General features: G+C 39.9%; 1 protein-coding gene across 4 annotated transcripts in view; it reads right to left on the bottom strand.

Annotated features, from left to right (window-relative positions):
- Nucleotides 1-21,052, bottom strand: part of LOC121956550 (cytoplasmic phosphatidylinositol transfer protein 1) — a 62,635-nt gene that overhangs the window by 5,769 nt on the left and 35,814 nt on the right. For 3 of the 4 annotated variants that reach the window (XM_088069240.1, XM_088069241.1, XM_088069239.1), the window contains 4 exons: nucleotides 14,693-14,841; nucleotides 11,081-11,169; nucleotides 2,817-2,888; nucleotides 207-302 (listed from right to left, as the gene is read on the bottom strand). In XM_088069240.1, coding sequence (XP_087925366.1) covers nucleotides 207-302; nucleotides 2,817-2,888; nucleotides 11,081-11,169; nucleotides 14,693-14,801 — 366 coding nt within the window. In that variant the 5' untranslated portion in view covers nucleotides 14,802-14,841. Of the gene's footprint in view, nucleotides 1-206; nucleotides 303-2,816; nucleotides 2,889-8,716; nucleotides 8,725-11,080; nucleotides 11,170-14,692; nucleotides 14,842-21,052 lie in introns of all 4 variants that reach the window. The other variant, XM_042504820.2, reaches the window with a different exon arrangement.

Below are 21,052 nucleotides of genomic sequence, written 5' to 3'. Positions count from 1 at the left end.
AAAAAGAACCGACGCTGCTAGAGAAAGATAACACTATTCTCTTTATCTGCTCACATGCCATCCCTTCTCCTCATTTGTTGGCGTCTCTTTTCCCCTGTTCTCCCGTTGGTCTTTTTTTTTCTCTCTCCTTTCCTTTGCCATTGGCTCTGTGCTCCTCTACGCTCACACAAACAAACGTGCATCCTGAGGTTAGTGACTCCACTCACCTCCGACTCCTTATAGTGGCGCTCGGGGATCTCATCGTAGACGATGTCCACGAAACACGTCTCTGTTTCCTCCTCTCTGGCCTCGCTACCAAAGATCTGAGAGAAAAAAGAACAGTTAAATGTGTGAGGAGAACAGCTAAATCAATAATGCACTTCAGGGGTTGACGAATGTTGTGGGGTGGTTCACTGTGATTTCCCCTGTTACTTGGTAGTGATCGGGCAGTTTCACACACTTACTTTGCAAAAAGGGGAAAAAAACATGAAATATTGCACCGCAGGCTGAAAGAGGTGATGGTTATAATACGATCTTTTCTTGTTAGTTTAAACTACAGAGCACAGATGATTTCATGTCCTTCATTCTGGCTTTTCGCTCAGACAATATGCTGAAAAAAACTGTAAGGACGAATGTGACTAAGTGTGTGTGGTCAGTGATTTCTTCCTGTGTGTGACTCACAAAGAAACAGTAACGCAATGTCGCCACCCCTTTCAGAACAACTTACCCGCTCCTGCGTCACAGATCGAACTTCTTACAAACTTTTATTCAGGTGTAGTGGAAGTGAGAAAGGGTAGCGAGAGGGATGTTATGAAAAGAGACAAGAGGGAGGAACAGAGGAGAAAAGAGAGACAGTACAAATGGTGAAGGCTGTGGGGGGGGAGTGCACACTTGAGAGTGAACACTTCTATTAAACTCTTCTGCCCTCACTTCTAAAACACCCCCACTTGTTACGATCAGTATAAATGTGAATTTTATGACCGTCTGTGAAGCCATCACAGTGGGTTTGCAACTCCTGCGAGCCACCACTGAGTGGAGCTGTGGCCTTTTGTTTCCAGTGACAGTGTGGATCGAGGCAGTATTGCGTAACCTTCAGACTTGCTACCAAAGTGTGAAGTGGTACTGAAGGAGAGCTGGAGATCGAGTTAAGTGCTTTTAACAGTGAAAAAGACTCAGCAAAACTTGTACATTGTTTATTTTAATTTTAACTTAATTATGCAGCAGTTATATTGGTGGTATGTAAAAGGTGTATATAACTGTTTGCCATTGTCCATCATATCATGGATCTCTATCAACAGAATCTGTCATTTTCAGTAATAATCCACAATTAATTGAGTAATAATCCAAAAATCCTGCACCCAAGCATCAATAAGGTTTTTCTGATTCTGATTGTCTCAAAGAAACTCATGATTAAAGTCGATTAGTAGCTTGTCATGTTGTTGTAGGTGGAGGTCGACATTTACTTTCTCTTATATGGTAGTTTGCTTTAGTTTTTTTTTGGCTAATATTATTGTTATGTGTGATTTTTTAAAATATGCTGTACCTATATTGTTTCAAATCTTTCAAGCCAATAATAACAGTCATTAAATTGGACTGAACTGAACAAATGGTTCTGTGATTTCTGTGACTTTTAGCTGTTGTTGCTGGTGCAGTTAAAGAGGCAGGGCTCTTGGAGGATTGTTTATGATTATATCTTTATGTTTTTTGTTGTTGATGTTCTCAAGTGTGTAGAATTCTTTTCAAACTTGAGGACACACACATGAAACTGTGGGGTCGCGTTCCAAAATTAGTCTTGAGGTCAATTCAAGTGACTTGTGAACATGTAAAGATTTAAAAAAAAAAAACAAACCCACACACTTCATTTTGGACTACAGTGATTTTTTTGGCACAGAGCTTTTATTTTGAAGTGCCATTTCTGTTCATTCTTGCACTATGTTTTATGTCTTTGTGTTCTAAGCCAACGTGTTGTTTGTGTTTTGTGCAATAAAATTGAATATGTGGTAATTTATCTAATGTGTGGACCATGAACAAATGCCTAAGGAGAAATCTGGACCCGTGGCTTGAACAGTTGGGAAACACTGGTATAAAAGGTATGGAAACAGACTGGGGGGACAGAGTTGTCTCGCCACCAGCGGAGGTTGTAACAGAGCTGAATGGATGTAATAACTATGAGCCAGCAGGTGTGATGTTTTTATGATATGTGTGACCCACCACTGGGAGGATTAAAAAATCTTTAAGCTAAGTCAAAGCTGATGAACAGCAGCTGAAAATGTCCACAAATTTGAAAGACATAAAGTTCAGGAGTTCCTGTCCCTCAGAGCGGAGGACACGATAAGCTGCCAGATAAAAGGGAGAGTTAATGATTTTTTTTTGCCATGTTATTGTTTAGAAATTGCGGCACGACACTTATGCTATATGTCAAACTAGATAGAGGATCTCTGGGTACATGTCACGCCTCTTTTGCTTCCAGAACGGCGGCATGTTATTTAAAGTCACACACTGGGACGGTGATTTGCCACCATTGTTTGGTTCTGCTTAAAAAAGCAAAAGCGGCATACTGAAAGGTCTTTGTTGCGGCACTGTTTTGGGATCTCTTTGTAAAAACAGCTTAAGAGAATTCACAACTTCTGACTTCGAGGCTTTGAGACAAGAAGATCAGTGAAAATGTGAGACGGAATAAAAAGAGGCATTAAAAAAGACAGACAGGTGTGCAACAGGGGACTGACAAAGGTGCCAGAGAGGAGACTGTGCAAAACACCCTCAGATCCTCTCTCACTTTGTCAGATCTACCCACACAATGCACTCCGAACCACACGACACTCTCAGCTCTTACTCACATTATCATTGCTCCCTTTGTTGTCCTCGTATTTGGTCTCTATGTGGATGGAAAACTTGGGCAGGAAGGAGCACTGGAGAGGAGAGACACGAAAGTGAGAAACTGATATGAACAGTGATCAAATTGTCAAAGATAATGACAAAGTTTTATATCACATCACATGAAGAAGATTTCTGTCAACTGATCCACAGGATGAGATGTGAAACTAATTGTGTGTCTCTATGTCTGCGTTTTATTGCCAAAACCAGATGAGCAATTATTCTCTCACAGCACAGCACATGCTCCCTTTCATCACGAGCACACTTTACTGCCGTCGGCCATACTGACTGCTGCTCATCAGCTCTTAAACACAGCAGTTTGATTAAAGCTTAACACCAATTATTATACAAGCAAAAAATGGAGGAATACTGGTTACATAAGCAGTTAATGTGTGTGTGTTTATGTGTGACACACTGGGACAAAGACAACAGGGGGGATGTTGAAAAAATGATCCATAGGGCTTCATGCTGGGAGCTCAGGGTGAATGCAAAAGTGTGTGAATGTGTGTGAGACAAAGACACACAGAGAGTAACTATTGTGCACAGTACAGTAAGTCAGCGCCGCCTGTTCTTACTGGCCTTGTGACTCTCAGCAGGAGAAAACAAGAAAAAAAGTGTGTGTGCGTGTGTGTTTGTGTGAAAAAGATTGCAGGCGAAGGATAAACACATAAACCTTCACTCTGGGGAGGATAATGTCATTCACAAAAGACTGACTGAGCTTTTATTTGGCATCATCGCTGAGTCTTTGTTATTAATTTCCTCATCATATCCCTTATCATCCAGGAATCTTGATGAGTGTGAACCTCACAATATCGTATGAAGCGTTTTCATGGACTGATGCTACCACACACACTTCATGCAGGTCATAAATCAAAGTTTTAGACAATTTATTTTTCTTAGCTTATGATTGTGCTAGTTGAAATGTCAAATTAGGGGGACATGAATATCTGTACCTAATTTGGATGGACCTCTCTGTCAGCTCTACTAAATTTGTGCATATTTATGTATATTTTGCAAGTCTAAGTGGTGCTTTCAATCCTTTGAAACCTGAACATATTGTCTTAACTTCTTTCAAAAACACATAATGAAGGCAATGAGCAACTTAACAGAAAATGACCCCAAAATTAGCAAAAGACTCATAAACTCACAAATTAATTTATTTAAGAATTAAGAAGAAAATTAAAGGAAAATTAACACACATAAATAAGAAAAAGAAAAAAACAAGAAATGACCTGAAAATGTGCTAAAAATAAAATGCTACTACCACTAGTAATAATAATGCATTTATTTTTACTTTACCATATTTTTGAATATGTAATCATAACAATAAGTACATTTTCCTAATATTTTTCCCTAGTTTTTCATTTTTTTATGATAAGGTCATTGTCTTTTCACCATATTTAATTCTTACAAAGAAGTAAAACCAATTTCCTTACATTGCAAAGTTTTAAATTCTCGCGAAGGTGTCTGAACGCAGCACAGGAAAGCTTTAAACGCCAACCTTTGGTCGTGATTTTTTAAATGTAAGCATCAGTTAAGTTGTTAAGTTTAAATCTATACATTTCTTGCAATTTGTGGAACAGTGCTTAACAAGTTAAAGGAGCTGATGGGATACAATTACGCTGGAGTCATAGCAGATATAATTCCAAGTGACACATAAATAATTGATTGATTTCCTGCCCATCCATCAAATAGTAATGCAGATATTTTCACTAAAAGCTAAAAATGTTAACATGCAGGTGGCGGGTAAACAAGGGAGAATATGACATTGTGACACAACTAACTATTTCAGTAACAAAGTCGTTGTCATTGCCGCTACCAGTCACTATCCTCATCTTCTGCATCATCACCACCCACCTGAGGCTAATCATATCAAAAACATTTGTAAGCACAATAGATCCCATGAGGCTGTGTGACCACACGAGCACCATCAACTAAAAAAATACTTGTTTAACATACAAGTGGACCTCTGTTTTGTTAGAGGCTCTAATCTAAATCATGAAGTTCTGAAAACAAATCACAAACAAGTAGATTTGTACACCTCAAGTGTATTTTTCCAGGAAAATGATGCTGGTTTTCAACCAGCTCTGTATCATAAATAAATAAACTGTGGTAAACTTCCCTCCGTCTTCCTCCAGCACTCAGATCTCACAGCTCATCTTCCAGCTCAAATCAGCCAGATGACGCAACGTTGGCTCTAGGACTGTTGCCCAAACTACAGATTGTATGTCCATGTTTTGTTTTCCCGCCATCATGGACACAAAGAGTATAGAAGCAGATAGAGAGAGAGAGACAGCCGCTTCTCTGTCGCTCTCTCTCAAACTCAGACCAAACTGTAACAGTAAGCAGTGTTGATCAAATATAAACCAAGATGCTGTTAGTGTGTTGTCTATTTCTTGTCTAAAATGTCTTCAGGAACATATTTTGGTGCCCTGTTTGGTCGTGATATGAGAATTTGTGAACAGGAAGTGGGCGCCATACTGTTTCCTGTATTGAGGCTGAAAATACTGAGAATAAACATCAAAACTTATATGAAAACAACAAAAATATGAAACATTCTGTCACTGTATTCCCTATTTTTGGCCACTGTATAGTTTTTTGGACGAGCAACTCACATTAAATCACCCACCAGCAGTGTCCAGTGGTCTGGTACAGTGCACTCCATTCTGGTCTTGTTAGGTTTTCTACCTCTTGAGCAAAAGTGTCCTTTTTTCAGTTTTCTCTGGTCATGTAGCCTCAAAGTATTTGTGTCTTTCTACTGCAAAGACAGCCTTGTGCTTTGAAAAGACCAAAAGATCTCTCCAGCAGTAAAATACTTTTTAAAGTAAAAAAAAGTTACTCATTCTGTTTCACATTAGCATGACCTTTCCCAAACACCCAGATGTTCGATGTATCTGTTCCCAGTCTCAGGGGAAAATATCAGTCTGCCTCTGATTTTATTCATGCTTCACTGACATTTCCTTGCTGCCTCACACATAAGGTGGGCTGGCTAAAGTTCCTCTAATGTCCCCGAGCAAATCATTAGAGCTTCTTCTTAGTGACAGCTGAGAGCCTCTCAATGTTTTGAAAGGAAATCTAGCTTGATTAGCTGATATTGACAGGCAGATCAGTGCAGCAGGGATGCAGGTTTTTGGTGAAGATTGCTCTTGGCTTAGAGAAGTTCTTGCGAATTGTTTTTACATTTACAACCTTCATCTATGGTCCAGAACTCTAGAGTAGTAAATTAAACACTAACTTCAGATACAAGTGGACAACATTAGTGTCCTTTTCAGAATGTCTTTGCTTATCTCTCAGACTTGGTGAGGCAACCCAATCACCAGAAAAAAATCATGGCACTCTACATTTCTGCAAACCAAAGATGCATTCGCACCTGATACGTCGAAACTTTACATTTCATCAATGCCGTTGTGAACAGGTGGTTGGGGTTAGGTACAAAAATCACCTTAATTATGGTTAGGAAAAAAAGCATGTTTTGTCTTAAAATACCCGTTTTTTGGGACAGTCCAGGCAGGAAATGCAGCGATGTCTGTACAAAACAACCGCTTTTCTTGGCACTGTTCCCACCATTGCGTCGCAACAAGAGACCTATCTTTGTTACCTAAAAACTGTTCTGGAAAACAGGAAAACTGGAAAAACGGCAATGACTTGCTAGAATACTAGAGGTTTTCTCTTTTTAGAAATGTTGATATGACAGGTATGAAATATGCAAATGCAATGTATTTGTAGTTTGCAGAAATGTACAACGCCAACATTTTTTCTGCTGTGTGGGCTGGGTGAGGAACTCAGATATCCAGAAAAGGCTTAGAGTAGGACAGGTGCTCCTTTTCATCAACTGAAAGAGTCAGTTCATCAGGATTCTGATCAGGATTAATCATAGATGCCTCCCTGCAGAGTTATTCCTGGGATATTCAACTGGGACGTGACCCCGGAGCGGACCCACGACACACTGGAGGGAATAAATATAACAATTGGCCTGAAACACCTCAATATTCACAACGCAGCACAAGGACATCTACCTTGCTTCCCAGCTGCCACCATGACTGACTTAGACATGCATTGGAAAATAAATATAAAGCTAAGTCACCCTTTTTAATTGACTCGACAGAGCATTCTGCAACACAAAATAATCATACAGTCAAAAGGAGAAAAATGCAATGCTACGAGAAATAGAAAACATTGTGTTTGGTTTTAATCAAGGTTCCAGATCGTACTGCGGTCTCTGACTGATGTGAAATTACACATTTCAAAGATTGGATGATTGTTAAATGTCACTGCATGGAAAATGCTAAAATGTGAGAAAAGATGTTGTTTCTGTTTGGATTAAACTTCATTTGCTGTGAGAAGAATTTGATGAATGAAGGTCAGAAAAATGTCACAGACACGTGCACAAGTCTATGCATGTACACACAAACAAGTACATACACACCAGCCTTTCTTCATCTGCTGGTCATCAAATACCGGCACTTTGTCACATCACTTGGCTTGTGATATTGACGCAAAAGGTACCCTTTCAACTAACTCCAGTGTGATTACATCTATGGCAATAATTGACGCTGAGACCAACTGATATAGTATAAAGAGAGAGAAAGTCCACATATGGGAGGGGGGTGGATAGGTCAAACAAAGCAAGACTTTCACCTGGGAGACAGCTGTTTGTGTCTTCTGTGAAACCAACAGACTATATTAAGATGTACAACAGGACAGCTCCCCAAAAGTGAAGCCAAAACATCTTGATTGCCTCCTGGTGGCTGGCTGTTGTGCAGAAAATAAACCCAGCCACCTCCATATTAGTGTTTGGGACACGGGCCAAACAAAAAATCTAACGTGCATGTCAAATACAGTTTTCCCAAATATAGTTTCTGTCATTTTAGGTGGTTCTTATCACGTTGATATTTTTTCAAGTTTTCATTTTTCTGATAAGTTTGGTTTTAATTAGTTAGTTGATGCTATAAAACTGGGCTTTGACAGCTGTGTGCACCGAACTGTGCATTCCCTATCAATGACGTTGCTTGCGCTCAGTCAGACAAACGGTCTCACCAGTGCAAGATGGCAGCAGCCGTATTTGCGATATTTGGGCTTCCTTTTTGTACAGTGAGGTTAAACATATAGTGTAACCAAGAGTCAAACTATTTTTCATGTGATGTTACATATGCACTTTCGTTACAACCAAGTAGCTTTGTTGCCCAAACCTAACTGCGACTGTTTAAAAACAATAACTACATTGTACAGCTGTGCGTCACATAACAATGCCAAAAGTTGCCCGGTGCATAACCACTCACTATGAAATGCAGAGGGGTGCCACAAAGCATCAGTATTTGTTGACCCGGGAATGAGAGCAGGTTGCACACACACTAAAACTACTATCCAGGCATAGTATTTTATTCTCATAGAGTTTTATGAAGCCTAAAGTATCAAATTGCATCCAAACAAAAGGCAACATGAACACATACACCATCATTTCAAATGCCAACCAGCTACTAACTGTCAAAAGGCTAAACTGTCAAAATCATTTTCAAGAAAGAAAAACCTGCTGACGTGATATTGCGGTTAGATTATTGCAAGAGATTGTATCACAACACAATAGTGTGTTGCTGCATACAGATGTGTGGCAGATGGTGCAGCAAGAAATTTGTATGTCACGGTTCAAGGAGTCACGAATCCCTGCTGGAGACTGGACTTTATCAGAAATGGCACCTCACACACATTTGCCATCTTCTGCCAGCAGCATTCAGAAAGTGTGGCTACTCTCACCTTTATCTTCCACCGCAAAGATTTTCACGTCTGCTTTTGGATCAAAGTGTTGTTTGTATGTGTGATTCTGTGTGTGCATGTGCGTGGGTGCAGACATATTGAAAGTACTCACTGTGTACTCTGACCGTATTTCCAGCAAGGGCCATCAGTGTAATGGACAGAAATGGGAGGTGCGCGATGGGGACAGACAAGCAGAGGGGAACAAAGGAATGAAACGGTGCGAGAGAGATAAGAAGAGAAAAAAACAATTTAGTTCAAAATGGAAAAAGGACCATTAAGCCTCAGCAATAGCACTTTAGTCTCATCGAAAGCACGGAGTGAGGAGCCCATTTTGTCTTATTTGTATTTGTCACATGTATTTGTCACATGGACATACTGTATGTGCAGAAGGGCTGCATGTATCTGTATCTGTGTGGCTGCTACCATGTTGTTTTAATGCTGCAGTTCTTCAAGTTATTAAAAGTACAACATAACCACGAGGCAAAATGATTTCCTCAGGCTGATGGTAGTTTATTTCCTGTCAGGTTTGTTTTGTGGCATTTAAAGCTGTTGTTCAAATATGGCTGGCAGACTGTAATGATGACACTTTAAATGAAAACTTGAGAGAAATCCTTCGACACAACATATTTTAAACATCCTTCTGGCACATCAAGAAATACTGACTCCGTCTTTTTGTCAAGTTTGTTGTGAAATCTTCAAATCTGAAAGACGGCATCCTGGCAGTGGCAGATGATTAAAGAAATTAAAAATTAAAAAATCACTTTAAGTGTCAAGTGTATTCAGTGAGCCACAATAACTGAAATATGCCTTTGAAAAGCTGCTAATAACAGGCACAGTCATGTCTTATGTAACACATAGCAAACTTTTCATCCCCATCACCAGAAAAAATGTTGGCATTATATGTTTCTGAAAAACATGGATACGTTACATTTGCATGTTATTTTGCAGCGGATACGTTGAAACTTTATGTTTCAACAACACTGGGGTTTGTGTGTGTGCAGCCTGTCTGGGTGACATGCCATCAACTATTCTCTCCACATCCTGATGACAAAGTCAGCTTATATATTATGTCACATTAGAGACATGAATATGATACAAATGAAACTTGCAAATGTAACTTATTCGTTGTTGCAAAAATGTAAAATGCCAACATTTTATTCAGGAAACTGGACTTGGCTTTTGCCACTGAGAAAAGCACAAGTATTAAACAAAACTGCAAATAAGAAATTAGTATTATCATGTGCAAGGTTTATGTCAGACTCAAGTTGCTGCTGTACTCTGAGGTTAAAGTGTCCTTTAACCTTGTACCAGCAAATGATTGAGAATAACATGTTTTATTGTCAGACACCACATAAAATCAAACAGCACATTGAGGATGTTTTACACTTCATGTTTAGCCTTACACTTTACTGTTTATCTTTCACTTAAACCTGACTGTCCTCCCCATCACCTTAACCGTCTCATTTGACCTTTGTCTCTCTGTCCCTCCCTCCCATGTACTCATTGTATATTGAGGCCATATCCCTTTGCCCTCCCAATGATCCCAAATAATGACTGCCAGCAGGGGAACGGCCATGTTTGGACAGGGCTGCAGAAAATGGGAGTTGTGTTTGTGTGTGTACATTTCTCTGGGAAAAATCAGCAGCGAGAAGTGCTATTAGGGTGAGAGATCTTCATTAAAAGAGACAGCAGCTGTCTATATATATATATATATATATATATATATATATATATACATATATATATATACACACACTGTATACTGTATTTTTCTTTAAAACAAAAGCTTATTTGTGTTATACAGTAGGCATTTTCAGACCGCAAGAACTTTTTAATAGTTCTTAAAACACTGTTTTGAGGGATGTTTTAAACTCCTATTTTAGCGCAGGTACTCTCCAGGTACAAGAGCAACTATGAGTGACTTAAGCGTACATTTATTGGTCCAGGCATGAACGTTAAAGGGCCAAATGTAGCTAATGTGGCACCGACAACTGTCATTCAAAAAAGCCGTTGGTTGGATTACAGTACGTCGCTGCGACGTTCCTGTTGGCAGTACAATGAACATTGTAAAATATCAGATGATATTGGCTTTAAAATGAAATATCTGAACTAGCCAACATACTGACTTCTGCTGATATCACAAAGTGATATACGTGTATCTTTTTTTATTGACAAAGTCAACATGTCCCTATGTTAAAGTATTTTTTCTTATTATGCACACTGTATTTTTTGTCTCTGTCTGCTGGTGGGCCATCATTATAAGAGTATGCATAATATGATGTTAATTCCATGACAAGAGAGACTTGATGATCACTAAAATAAGTTGAGGATAAAAGGAAATACATCAATGTCGGTATCAGCAAAATGAGTTCTTATATATTGGCATAGAGTATCAACAAAAAATCCAATATTGTGCAATCCTGGTTTTGAGTGTACACTGTAGATAAAGCACAAGTTTGTGTAATGAAAGCGTTACCTGTGATCGTGTACGGGTAATAGTTCCAAGCCTTCTCTGTGACATAGAAAATTTTAGGAACCACTGCTCTAGCCCAGCTGGGCAGCTTGCTGAAACACAGAGAAAGAAGAGGGAATGGGTTTGTAAACTGAAGGAAAAGAAGAAATGTTAGCGGACTGATGAGCCAAATAGCTTGTGTTCTGTAAAGTCAAAGTATCCCCCTCTTAAAGTTACTCCACTCTTTTCCTTAGCCCCATTGCCCCAAAAAAGCAATGACAAGCATCCAGCTGTGTGGAGCCGTAATGGAGGCCATACAAGGCAGCCATGATGGCCTCTGGGGAAGTTGATTACACTGATTACATGCTCCACCCTGCAGTGGCGTTTCACTGAAACTTGCAGAAAGGGACACGGAGGGCGGAAAGTATAGGGAACTAGCTAAGACTCAGCACAAATTGATTCTAAATGCAGACAGTTGCAGCCAAGCAGCCCAGCGTTTTATTGGAGCATCCAATCAAAATGCAAATGATTACTGAGGAAGGGCAACAACAGGGGCCAAACCTTGCTCAGCTGGAGGGAGATTGTCAAGTCAAAGATTTTTAGAAATGCCCATATTCACAGGTGAAAAGAGCAGATTTTAAAAAACAACTTTGATACCTTTAACAACTTAACAGTCAGTCCTGATTAGTAAGTGAGGAAAAATGATTGCGGACATCCATCACAAACTTCACTGCAGCCCAGTCGTTCCACAATTCTGCAATCAAGCGCACCAAACAGCACCATAATTAGACGCAAAGTTATCATTAAGCTGTACTGGATTTCACTTTCAGGGTGATTCCCTTTTAAGGCAGAAATTGATTATTTTAATTCGCACATTATCACCCTCTTCCCTTCTTATTATATGTCTTGAAGCTGTAATTGGATGTGGAGATTATACTCTGGACAGATCACTGGGACATGAGACAGTGGCTTCCCACTGGTCTCTCTTCAACGGACTGTCAAACAGCCACAGGAGTGTGCAGACATAGCAGACTGGTCACATGTCCTCACACTGCCTTAACTACAAGTGACACACACACACACACACACACACACACAGGCTGTAGCTATAACATGGTAACAGGTGGTTTGTGGGTGGAGAGAGGCAGGCGCGGTGTCCGATAGTGACTGCTCAAATTATCCATCACTTGCAGGGACCTCATCTCTTTCTGCCCACACACACACACACACACACACACACACACACACACACACACACACACACACACACACACACACAAAACCTTCCTGTCGTCTGAGTTTGTCATTGACACTTCACGTGTCCCAGAGGCCCACTTACTTTTCACTTCTGACCACAAAACCTCTCTCCTCTCTGCCTCTCACTTTGTTTTTCTCCATGTGGCTCTTTTCAACTCTGTCTCATTGTCCTACTTTTGGGAATGAGTAGCCCAGTTGTTTGTGACAGAATTTGATTTGGATCAATGCAGACTTTATCTTATTGGTCATATCACAATTGTGCAATGTTAAAAGAACTATAGATGAGTGAAGAAAATTGTGAAAGAGCACCCAAAGGTCTATTATCGTAAGGAACTATAGATGAGTGCTCTATAGTCATATAATACACTATTTAGTTAGCATTTTATGTCATAAGGCGGGTTTTTTGGAAAATGTTTTTATGCTGGCACGAGGTGATATTTCAGGTGATTCCAAAAAGTCTTTTGCAAAACTGCAATGGAAACATTTTTTTTTTTTTTTGCTTTTATAGGTCACATGATGCTTTGGTTACGCACTTGTTGATATAAACTGGCTCCCTCAGGCATGATGCAGCAGGCGCTACAAGAGGTGTTACTGCATCGCATAACTCTTCAAAAATTGAGCGGATCATGTGGAAGTTTTGAATATACAATTCCTCTCTGAAATCGTGGACTATCACCTCACCGAAATCCCTCGTATGTTGCCGCTCCCACGTTCATGGAATGTTAGCACAACAGCAGAAGTTGAATAACATCAGTCAATGGAAACGCAGTGATCTCAATTTAGTTTTATCGACATTTCAAAAATATCTCTTAATTTTTGTAATGGAAACCTGCCTATAGTTTATTCTTCTAATTTTACGCTACATACCCGTGCATTACTACAAACAAACATTACTGTTTTTTTCTGATAGCATAGCCTAGTCACTGCCGTCCGCCTGACAGAAGCCCCTTTTACACTGCCCATTTACGGCGGGAATGTCATGCTGTTCTTCCACTTTGCCGTTCGTGCACAGAGGTATCTTGCCTTTAAGCCAGCAGCAGAGGTAGTAAAAGCATTGAATCGTCATCTGTGTTAAAGACCAGCACCACGAATGGGACGTTCTGATGACGTGTTATGTGTGCAACCAACCACTGGGAGATTGAAATGGCAAGATAGATAGGTAATTATGACAGGAAGAGAAAATAAATACTCCCCAAGCCTATGTTACACTAGAGGCCAATGCTGTTGCATTACATGTCACGCCCCTCACCCCTCTTTTGCTCTCTGGACATCTGGCTAAAGTCACACACTGGGGTGGCTTGTTGCTGCTGTTGTTTAGATCTTTGTGTAAAAAAAGCAAAGGCGGTGTAATAAGTGGACTTTATAGTGGCCTTTCTGCACAATCTCTGTATAAAAGAGCACACACAGCCAGACCAGCTACCACAGCAATGAACAGAGAAGCTGGAATTACAACACACACACACACACACACACACACACACACACACACACACACACACACACACACACACACACACAGGTGTTAACGCCCTGAATGTTGTATATAGCTCCTTTCCATGTTGCAGTTTTCTCAAAGTTTTAAAATTCTTTTCCATTCGGTTTGTTTACTTCTCATCCTTTGCAATCTTTACAGATTTAATAAAGGAAATCAATAATGTGCTGAGCCCGGGTCTTCACCTGGATTCACCTCATTACTGTTCGCAATAAAAAGCCTGACTGTCTGTATTGTGTTATGTACAAATGTACTGTAATGTTTTTTTCTGCTTTGATGCTGCACAAAAGACAAAAATGCAGAATTACAGACTGCATACTGCAGCTCATTCTGTTGTGATTTACATAACAGAAAATCAAATACTTAATTTCACGCCTATCAAGTTTAACAAGGACCAGGACCAGCTCTGAGCCATAAGAAAGGCTGAGATGAAAAGAGACACCTTATTACATTGTTCCTTTGCTAATTCCATTAAACACAACAGCAATGCTTCATGAAGCTTGCAAAGACTTTTATCTAAAATTAGTATATGTTATTACCATCATGTCTTTTATGTGCTTATGCTATTTATTTGAATAAAGCAGCCTACAGGTGCTGACAAGAACGTAGACATTTAAGACATTAGACATTTAAACGGAGGCAGTGACAACTACGCAGTGAAAAACATGTCACATCATCTTTTCGTTGTCAAATCTCTCCTGCCAGCTTTATCAGCAGCGGCCTAATGAACAGCCTAATGAAATATTAAAGGAATATTAAGTCTTCAGCTGAAGATGTAGGCCTCTGTTTTTGGGGTTAGTGGGGCATAATGTAAAACATACGTTAACACTTTGTAGATTTATAATTGTATTAACAATTATGTTACGTGGGAAGAAAAAGACACTCACTTGTTGAGGTAGATTCGTTTCTCAGTGAACTGTCCCGATCCGTGCTCAGGGTCCTCATACGGCTCGTTCTGCACCACCTCCACTCCCTCCCCACGTTCACTCTGTTCATGACTGTGTTTACTGATCATATAGAGCTGGCCAATCCGGTACTGAAAGACAGACAGGACACAAACAAACAGAGAAGCTTCATATTAAATTGTTTTATTAGATCTAGTGAGACAATTAAGGTAGGAGGACGAGGTCATCCTGACATTGTTATAGCAACAAACTGTGAGCACAATTCTGAGCCTGTTTATAATACCTGGTATTAACATGCACCTCGATGATCGAAACACAAGCTGACAGCCGAGTTGCATCAACCGTTCACACCTGTGTCTATCATGTGTCTCCAGCTGACCACTTGTGTTCGGATTTTGTTACTGTCTACGTTACTTATGCTAGAAGATCAAAAGGCCCCGTGCGCGGTTATTGCGCAGGGCCCTTTGACCTTCACTCAGTCAGTACAGACGGAGATATCGCTGTCAGCATAATCCAACAAGTCTCCTTCCATAGGGCAAAACGATGGATGGTTACACAACTAGTCTTAAAATGGGCAGGTTCTAGAGACCCCCAGGAATGAGTCCAAGAACCTGTAAATTAATTTGCATTTCAGCACTTCTTGTTCCATCATCTCAAAGTCAATGAGTTTTTTGAATGGGTATTTGGTTAGATTCCTTAAATAAAGTCTGTGGTTAAACACCAGCTTTCACGTTTTGTTCTACGACACAAAATACGTCAGTAAATGCCCCACTCTTGAACTTAGAAGCTTTATTGCATGTTTAAAAAGGTGGTTGCTTTCATGCTGCTAAATGAGAGACAGACTACAGAACGTCATACAGTGCTGCGTACAACACGGATTCATAGCCTTCATGTGGTGGCGATGTTAAATTATGCGACTGTGGTGTAGTTCATTCATAGCCTATAACCCACTTTTTACTTTACTTAGATCCAAAAAGTGGTGTTCAGTTGTGACGATAATCTAACTTATAAGCATTATAAACATTTGTTTGCCACAGCTTATATCCAAATAATAATCCAAAATCAATCAAATCATTTTTGACAGGGGAACCAGGACAAAGCTAACTTCTGCGTCTGCATACAGATAAGAGTCATCCCTAGAGCAGTCAATAGAGCTGTCATCAAAACCACTGCGTAAGGGGCGGCCTCTAGCTCACCTGCTAGGGTGTGTGCTGCCATATGCCAAGGCCTTTCCAGCGGCCCAGGTTCAATTCCAGCCTGTGGCCCTTTGCTGCGTATCATTCCCCCTCTCTCCCAAAAAAAATAATCTTTAATAAAACCCACTGTGTCTTGCATTGATGATGTAGTCCTTTTGGGAGGCACATCAGGACCTGATAGTGTTTAAACAACAAAAGATAAGGGGTCAAATGCGCCCCAGACCACCTCAGGAAGTGGTTTGAGTGGTCAGATCGCGATGTGTCTTGGTGGTCATTTAGACTTGCGTTTAGCGCTGTGCGCATGTTAACACCAGGTGTAAACAGGCTCTCCGATGAAGCTACTTTGAATGGAAACAATATGCTCTTTGCTTAAAGTGCAACAGCTGACTCAACAGTATAATTTTATAGCAGTCATAAAAATAAACATGGAGGGGAAAATACCAGGATGACTACTATCACTGCGCGGCCCTGACACCCGGGGACAGTCGCCATAGTGAAAGAAAGCTAAAAGTATTATGAGCTGTCTGCAGCATAGTGACAAAGACCTCATTTCAGGTCAGGACCAAGCAGGACAACAATAGTAACAGCGGCCAGTGAGGGGACGCTGTCCCACGGCCCCCTGTGGCACATCAGTCAACACCCACATCTTTCACTCATCACTGACTGACCCACTTGGCCCCGTGACAATGTCACTTTTGGTCGCCCTGACAGGCTGGATTGGGGCGTCACACTGCAACTATTTTCCATACATTTGGAAAACGACAAGCGCTGGAGTGAGAGTGCTCCAGGACGGAGATTTCCGACTGCTTGTAGGCCTATTTCCGGGCCGGAGGAAAAATGATACGGCCCTGATGGTGACTTATGCCACTCTAGTGGAATGCCAAAGGGTCATGTAGGACTCAACTGTCACACACACAAACAGAGATCCAACCAAGGATAGCTGCATTAAGCTAATGGAAAAAAAAGGGACAAGGACCGTCTGGGATGCTGACTTGTGACTCTACATCCAGCCACAAAAAGCAAGGAATGGAGGGAAGAGAAATGTGATAGTGAAGTGGAAAAAAGTAGAGCCATTGGGTACCAGTAAACAAGCTCTGGGTGTAACTTCTTATATCTCAATGCCAAATTTTTCCGTCTGCCAACCATGAGAGAAAAGGCAAAGGGCTGCGCCACAGTCCTCCCAGCTGAAATGTTGATGGCCGTGTGTTTCTGACTGAACAGCTGTTGGAGTCTGGCATGAATTTTCCGCCGCAATGACACAGTAACAGGCAAGGCATAATGGAAGAGGATCCTCTGGTTAGTCACACATCGAGCACACGACAGACACACAAAGCACAGTGACAGTGGATCTGTCAGAAAGAGTGATTTGCACATACAGAACAACAAGAAGGAATAAAAGGGGATTCATCTCTACTCGATTCAGTATCACTCACATTAGTTATTTCCAGAAGCAGCAGGCAGCTTGTTTAAGTACAATACGTTTGTAAAATAGACTGTACACTACCTGCCCAGCGTCAGACAGCAGACAGACAGACACAGTGGAGCGTTTAGAGCTAAAGAGCCAGATATTTCCCTCAGGAGTTGGTGGACACCAAAACAAAACAAATCAAGAATGAATGCAAAAGCGACTCCAAATGAATACTAATGTTGCTCCATGTCTATTGGATGTGTGGATTGTTGCACACTTTTTAAAAAAGTTTCTTTTGTTGATCCATATATGTATTACTGTGACTAAGTATTCACTCCACTAAATTTGTGTCTATTTTTTGTCATCATCAATGAAAAACAAGCACTCAGAATCATCAACTGTTCATCAAACTCATTTATCTCAACCATTGTTTCTCTAATTAGGCATAATCAGTATTTATTAAATTGACCAACTACAGATGCCTCTATTTGTATGCAGTTCTCTGAACAGGATCCTTCCTCATATTTTCATGATCAGTATTTCCACAATATAACTCTACAATAATTCTACTATGATCGCAGGCCTCCTTTTTGGTGAACAAAATTCCAATTTGACATAATTCACAGAGTATACTGATATATAAAAACTCATTTGGCTGAGAAACGATACTGATGTCAACTTTTTCCCACCTAATGTTAGTGTAATTTTAATTTTAATGTTATTATTATCATGATGGCCCATCAGCAAATGGAAACACAGAATATAAAATGCTTTTCAGTGTTTGTAATACTCATTCATTGTGCAAAAAAAGAAAAATACCTAAAATTAGTGTTGATGTTTTATACATGTTCATGTTGTAAATACATTTAAAACCAAACCAAAACAAAACAAAACAAAAAAACAGTTTGTCATGCCAGCAGAAATCAGCATGTTGGCTAATTCTTATATTTCATTTTAAAGCCAATATCTGCCAATATCAATGGCTTGCTAATAGTATTGTGCGTCCGTAGATTAGATTCTGGTGGTCAAAGGTCAAGGTCTTTGTGACTCACAAAACATGTTTTTGGTCACGAGTCAAGAATCTATAAGCTATTTATTAACATGAATGTTTAATAAAAAAGGATTTTAAAAAATCATACAAAATGTATATCCAAAAGGTCAAAGATCAGCTTTACTGCGACATCATAATGTTGCTGGACATTACTGAACGTCGTATCTCAGGAAGAGAAGGGAAGACGTTCGGTCAGATACTGCATTGGTGACTAATCTTGGGTGCCCACCTTAAAACTGTAGTGACGGCAGCTTGAGTGTTTGCGGATGCAAATATGAATTCATGCAGGTTTAAGCAAAAATAAAAATCTAGTCTGGGCCTGCAGGATGGTCATGTTGGATTGAATGACAGTATAATCAATGTTACCCCTTTAAAACTATGATATTATTTGTATATGAGGTGATGTACAATGGCCTAGAAAATATACGTCAATTACATATTGTGTAAACAGCATCGACAGACAGGAACAACATTCACAAAATGAGTTTGTGATTTGTTTACAATATTTTATTCACATTTTCTAATTAGCTACAGCATTATGGTATCATTTGTTGAAAATTTCATCTGTATTTAAGATGTAAGTGTCATTAGGGTGAAAGAGTTGGAGAGTGAGAGTTCATGACATTCAGACAGCTAGAAGAAGAAGGATGAGGTTGTCGCACAGATCAGTAATTAAAGTTGTTTGGGCAAAACAAAGATGAGAGGCAGCTGAACAGCACACATAAATCTGCCTGCTAGATGAGAAGCAGCGTGGCAAAATACCCACTCGAGAGGACCTCTGAGTACCACTCTGATGGCTAGCAAAAGCGTATTTACATTAAGCACCATCTTTTATGTTTCCCGCGGCTCATTCAGGGCTCAGACATATTGTGTAATCACGCCAGCTGTTATGATGTTCTTGCTACCTTTCATTGTACCCTGCCCCTGTCTGCAATCCACCTGATGGCCACTGCTGATTAATGCAAGCTAGTTTTTTATTGTTGTCTTTGGAAATCTTGTTCTAATGAGTAGCAGGGAGAAGAGGCCCTCGCGCAGGTAAGAGTGGTCATGAATAATCTCTTATTATCTTTTTCTATTTCTCTCCAAAGACAGTAGGGCCATTGGACAGGATCAAGGGAGGACAGCAACATGAAGAGATGCTCCATGGTTTGATAGTAATGGATTACATGTACTTGGAACTGCATAGTAAGAATACAAATATAAGTATTATCAGCCTGGTTTACATTTTTAAAAAATGTGTAATGAAAAGTTAATGATAATTACACTGTTAAGGATTACTTGATTTTATTTTTTTGAATGCGACTTTAAAATATGGTTTATATGCTCTTCTCCGCCTGTTGCCCCCACGACCCGGCCCCAGATAAGCCATAGAAAATGGATGGATGGATGGAATATGGTTTAAAATATGGTCATTTTGAAATTTTCTTCTTTTTAACATTACCAATGCAGTAATGTACGGTTGGTCGGTGGCCCTAGATGTCAAACTATGGCAATGTACCCCTCCAGCATCAGTTTTGGATGCTCAAGGACAGCGTGTCAATTTGCCCTTAACACAGTGCATGTAGCATTGTGTCTTCAAAAAACATTTTGTATGTATTTGACAAGTTGGTAGTGAGACTGGGTTGCTCTCATAAATGTGTGGACCTGGTGAGAGAAAATACAAAACGGTGTTAAGTTGAAATGTAAGGTTGAAACAGCTTTCATTCTTGGCAATATTGCCATCAATCTGACAAAAATGTGAATGTTGAGGAATACACACATAGTGCAGCTGTAGGCAGTATAGTTTTTGTAAAGGTAATTTGATTTGACCAACTATTGAAAAGGGTTTGACAAAAATGGACCCAGCCACATAAATGTTTACGTTTTTGTGGATGGGTCCATTTTGGGAACAGTGTATTTGCTTCCACCTGTCATTCAATTTATCTACACACTCGATTTTCTCTTTTTCCTTCTTAATTTCTTCTTTTTTTTAATTTCACCTTACCTCTATGCTTCTGCCTTATTTCAATATTTTTTACTGGGACCTCCTCTTGTCACTCTCTGCCACCAAAATATACAATTACACCATTATGTTGTATCTGTTAAAGCCACATTCAGTTTGATCACTTTCATCACTAGGTCCTCTGTTGTCCTCAGTATCATTATACATGCAGCTACTCTTAGTGCCTGTTGTTACAGTTTAAGGACAAAAAAAAAATTTTGCCCATTTTTCAGAGACAGGATAAGGAGACTTACAAAGCATAACAAAACCAAAAAACACATTTTGATTTTTTTTTCCAATCTTTTTGTGACACTGTGTATCAACAAATGCATATAAAGCTGGAACAAACTTGGAAAGGGTGGAGGAAGAGGCGTTCAAGACACGCTGATTGCAAGTACAACATGCAACTGAGCCACCGTGGCTTCATATGCATATATAAAAAGTAAAGTACGATTTAATGATGAAAGCACTGAGCCAATACTGTGAACAATTTGTGTCTCTTTCTGCCTTTCTGCTTCTCTGCTCTAACACAACAGCAGGTGGCGGGGAACTGTGGTCATTGTGCGACAGCCAAGGAGTGTGTTAGTGTGAGTGTAAGATAAGAATCCTGACAGAGCACAGACACACAAAATCACACACACATACTTCCGCACATGAGACAATACTGGGCGTAATGCTAACATGTAATTAAAATTCAACCACAGAC

Source organism: Plectropomus leopardus, chromosome 18 (assembly GCF_026936395.1).
Source record: "Plectropomus leopardus strain MGB_pleo_1.0 chromosome 18, ASM2693639v1, whole genome shotgun sequence".
Lineage (NCBI taxonomy): Eukaryota > Metazoa > Chordata > Actinopteri > Perciformes > Serranidae > Plectropomus > Plectropomus leopardus.
Note: the sequence above shows the minus strand (reverse complement) of the source record. Positions and strands in the feature narration are given on the sequence as shown.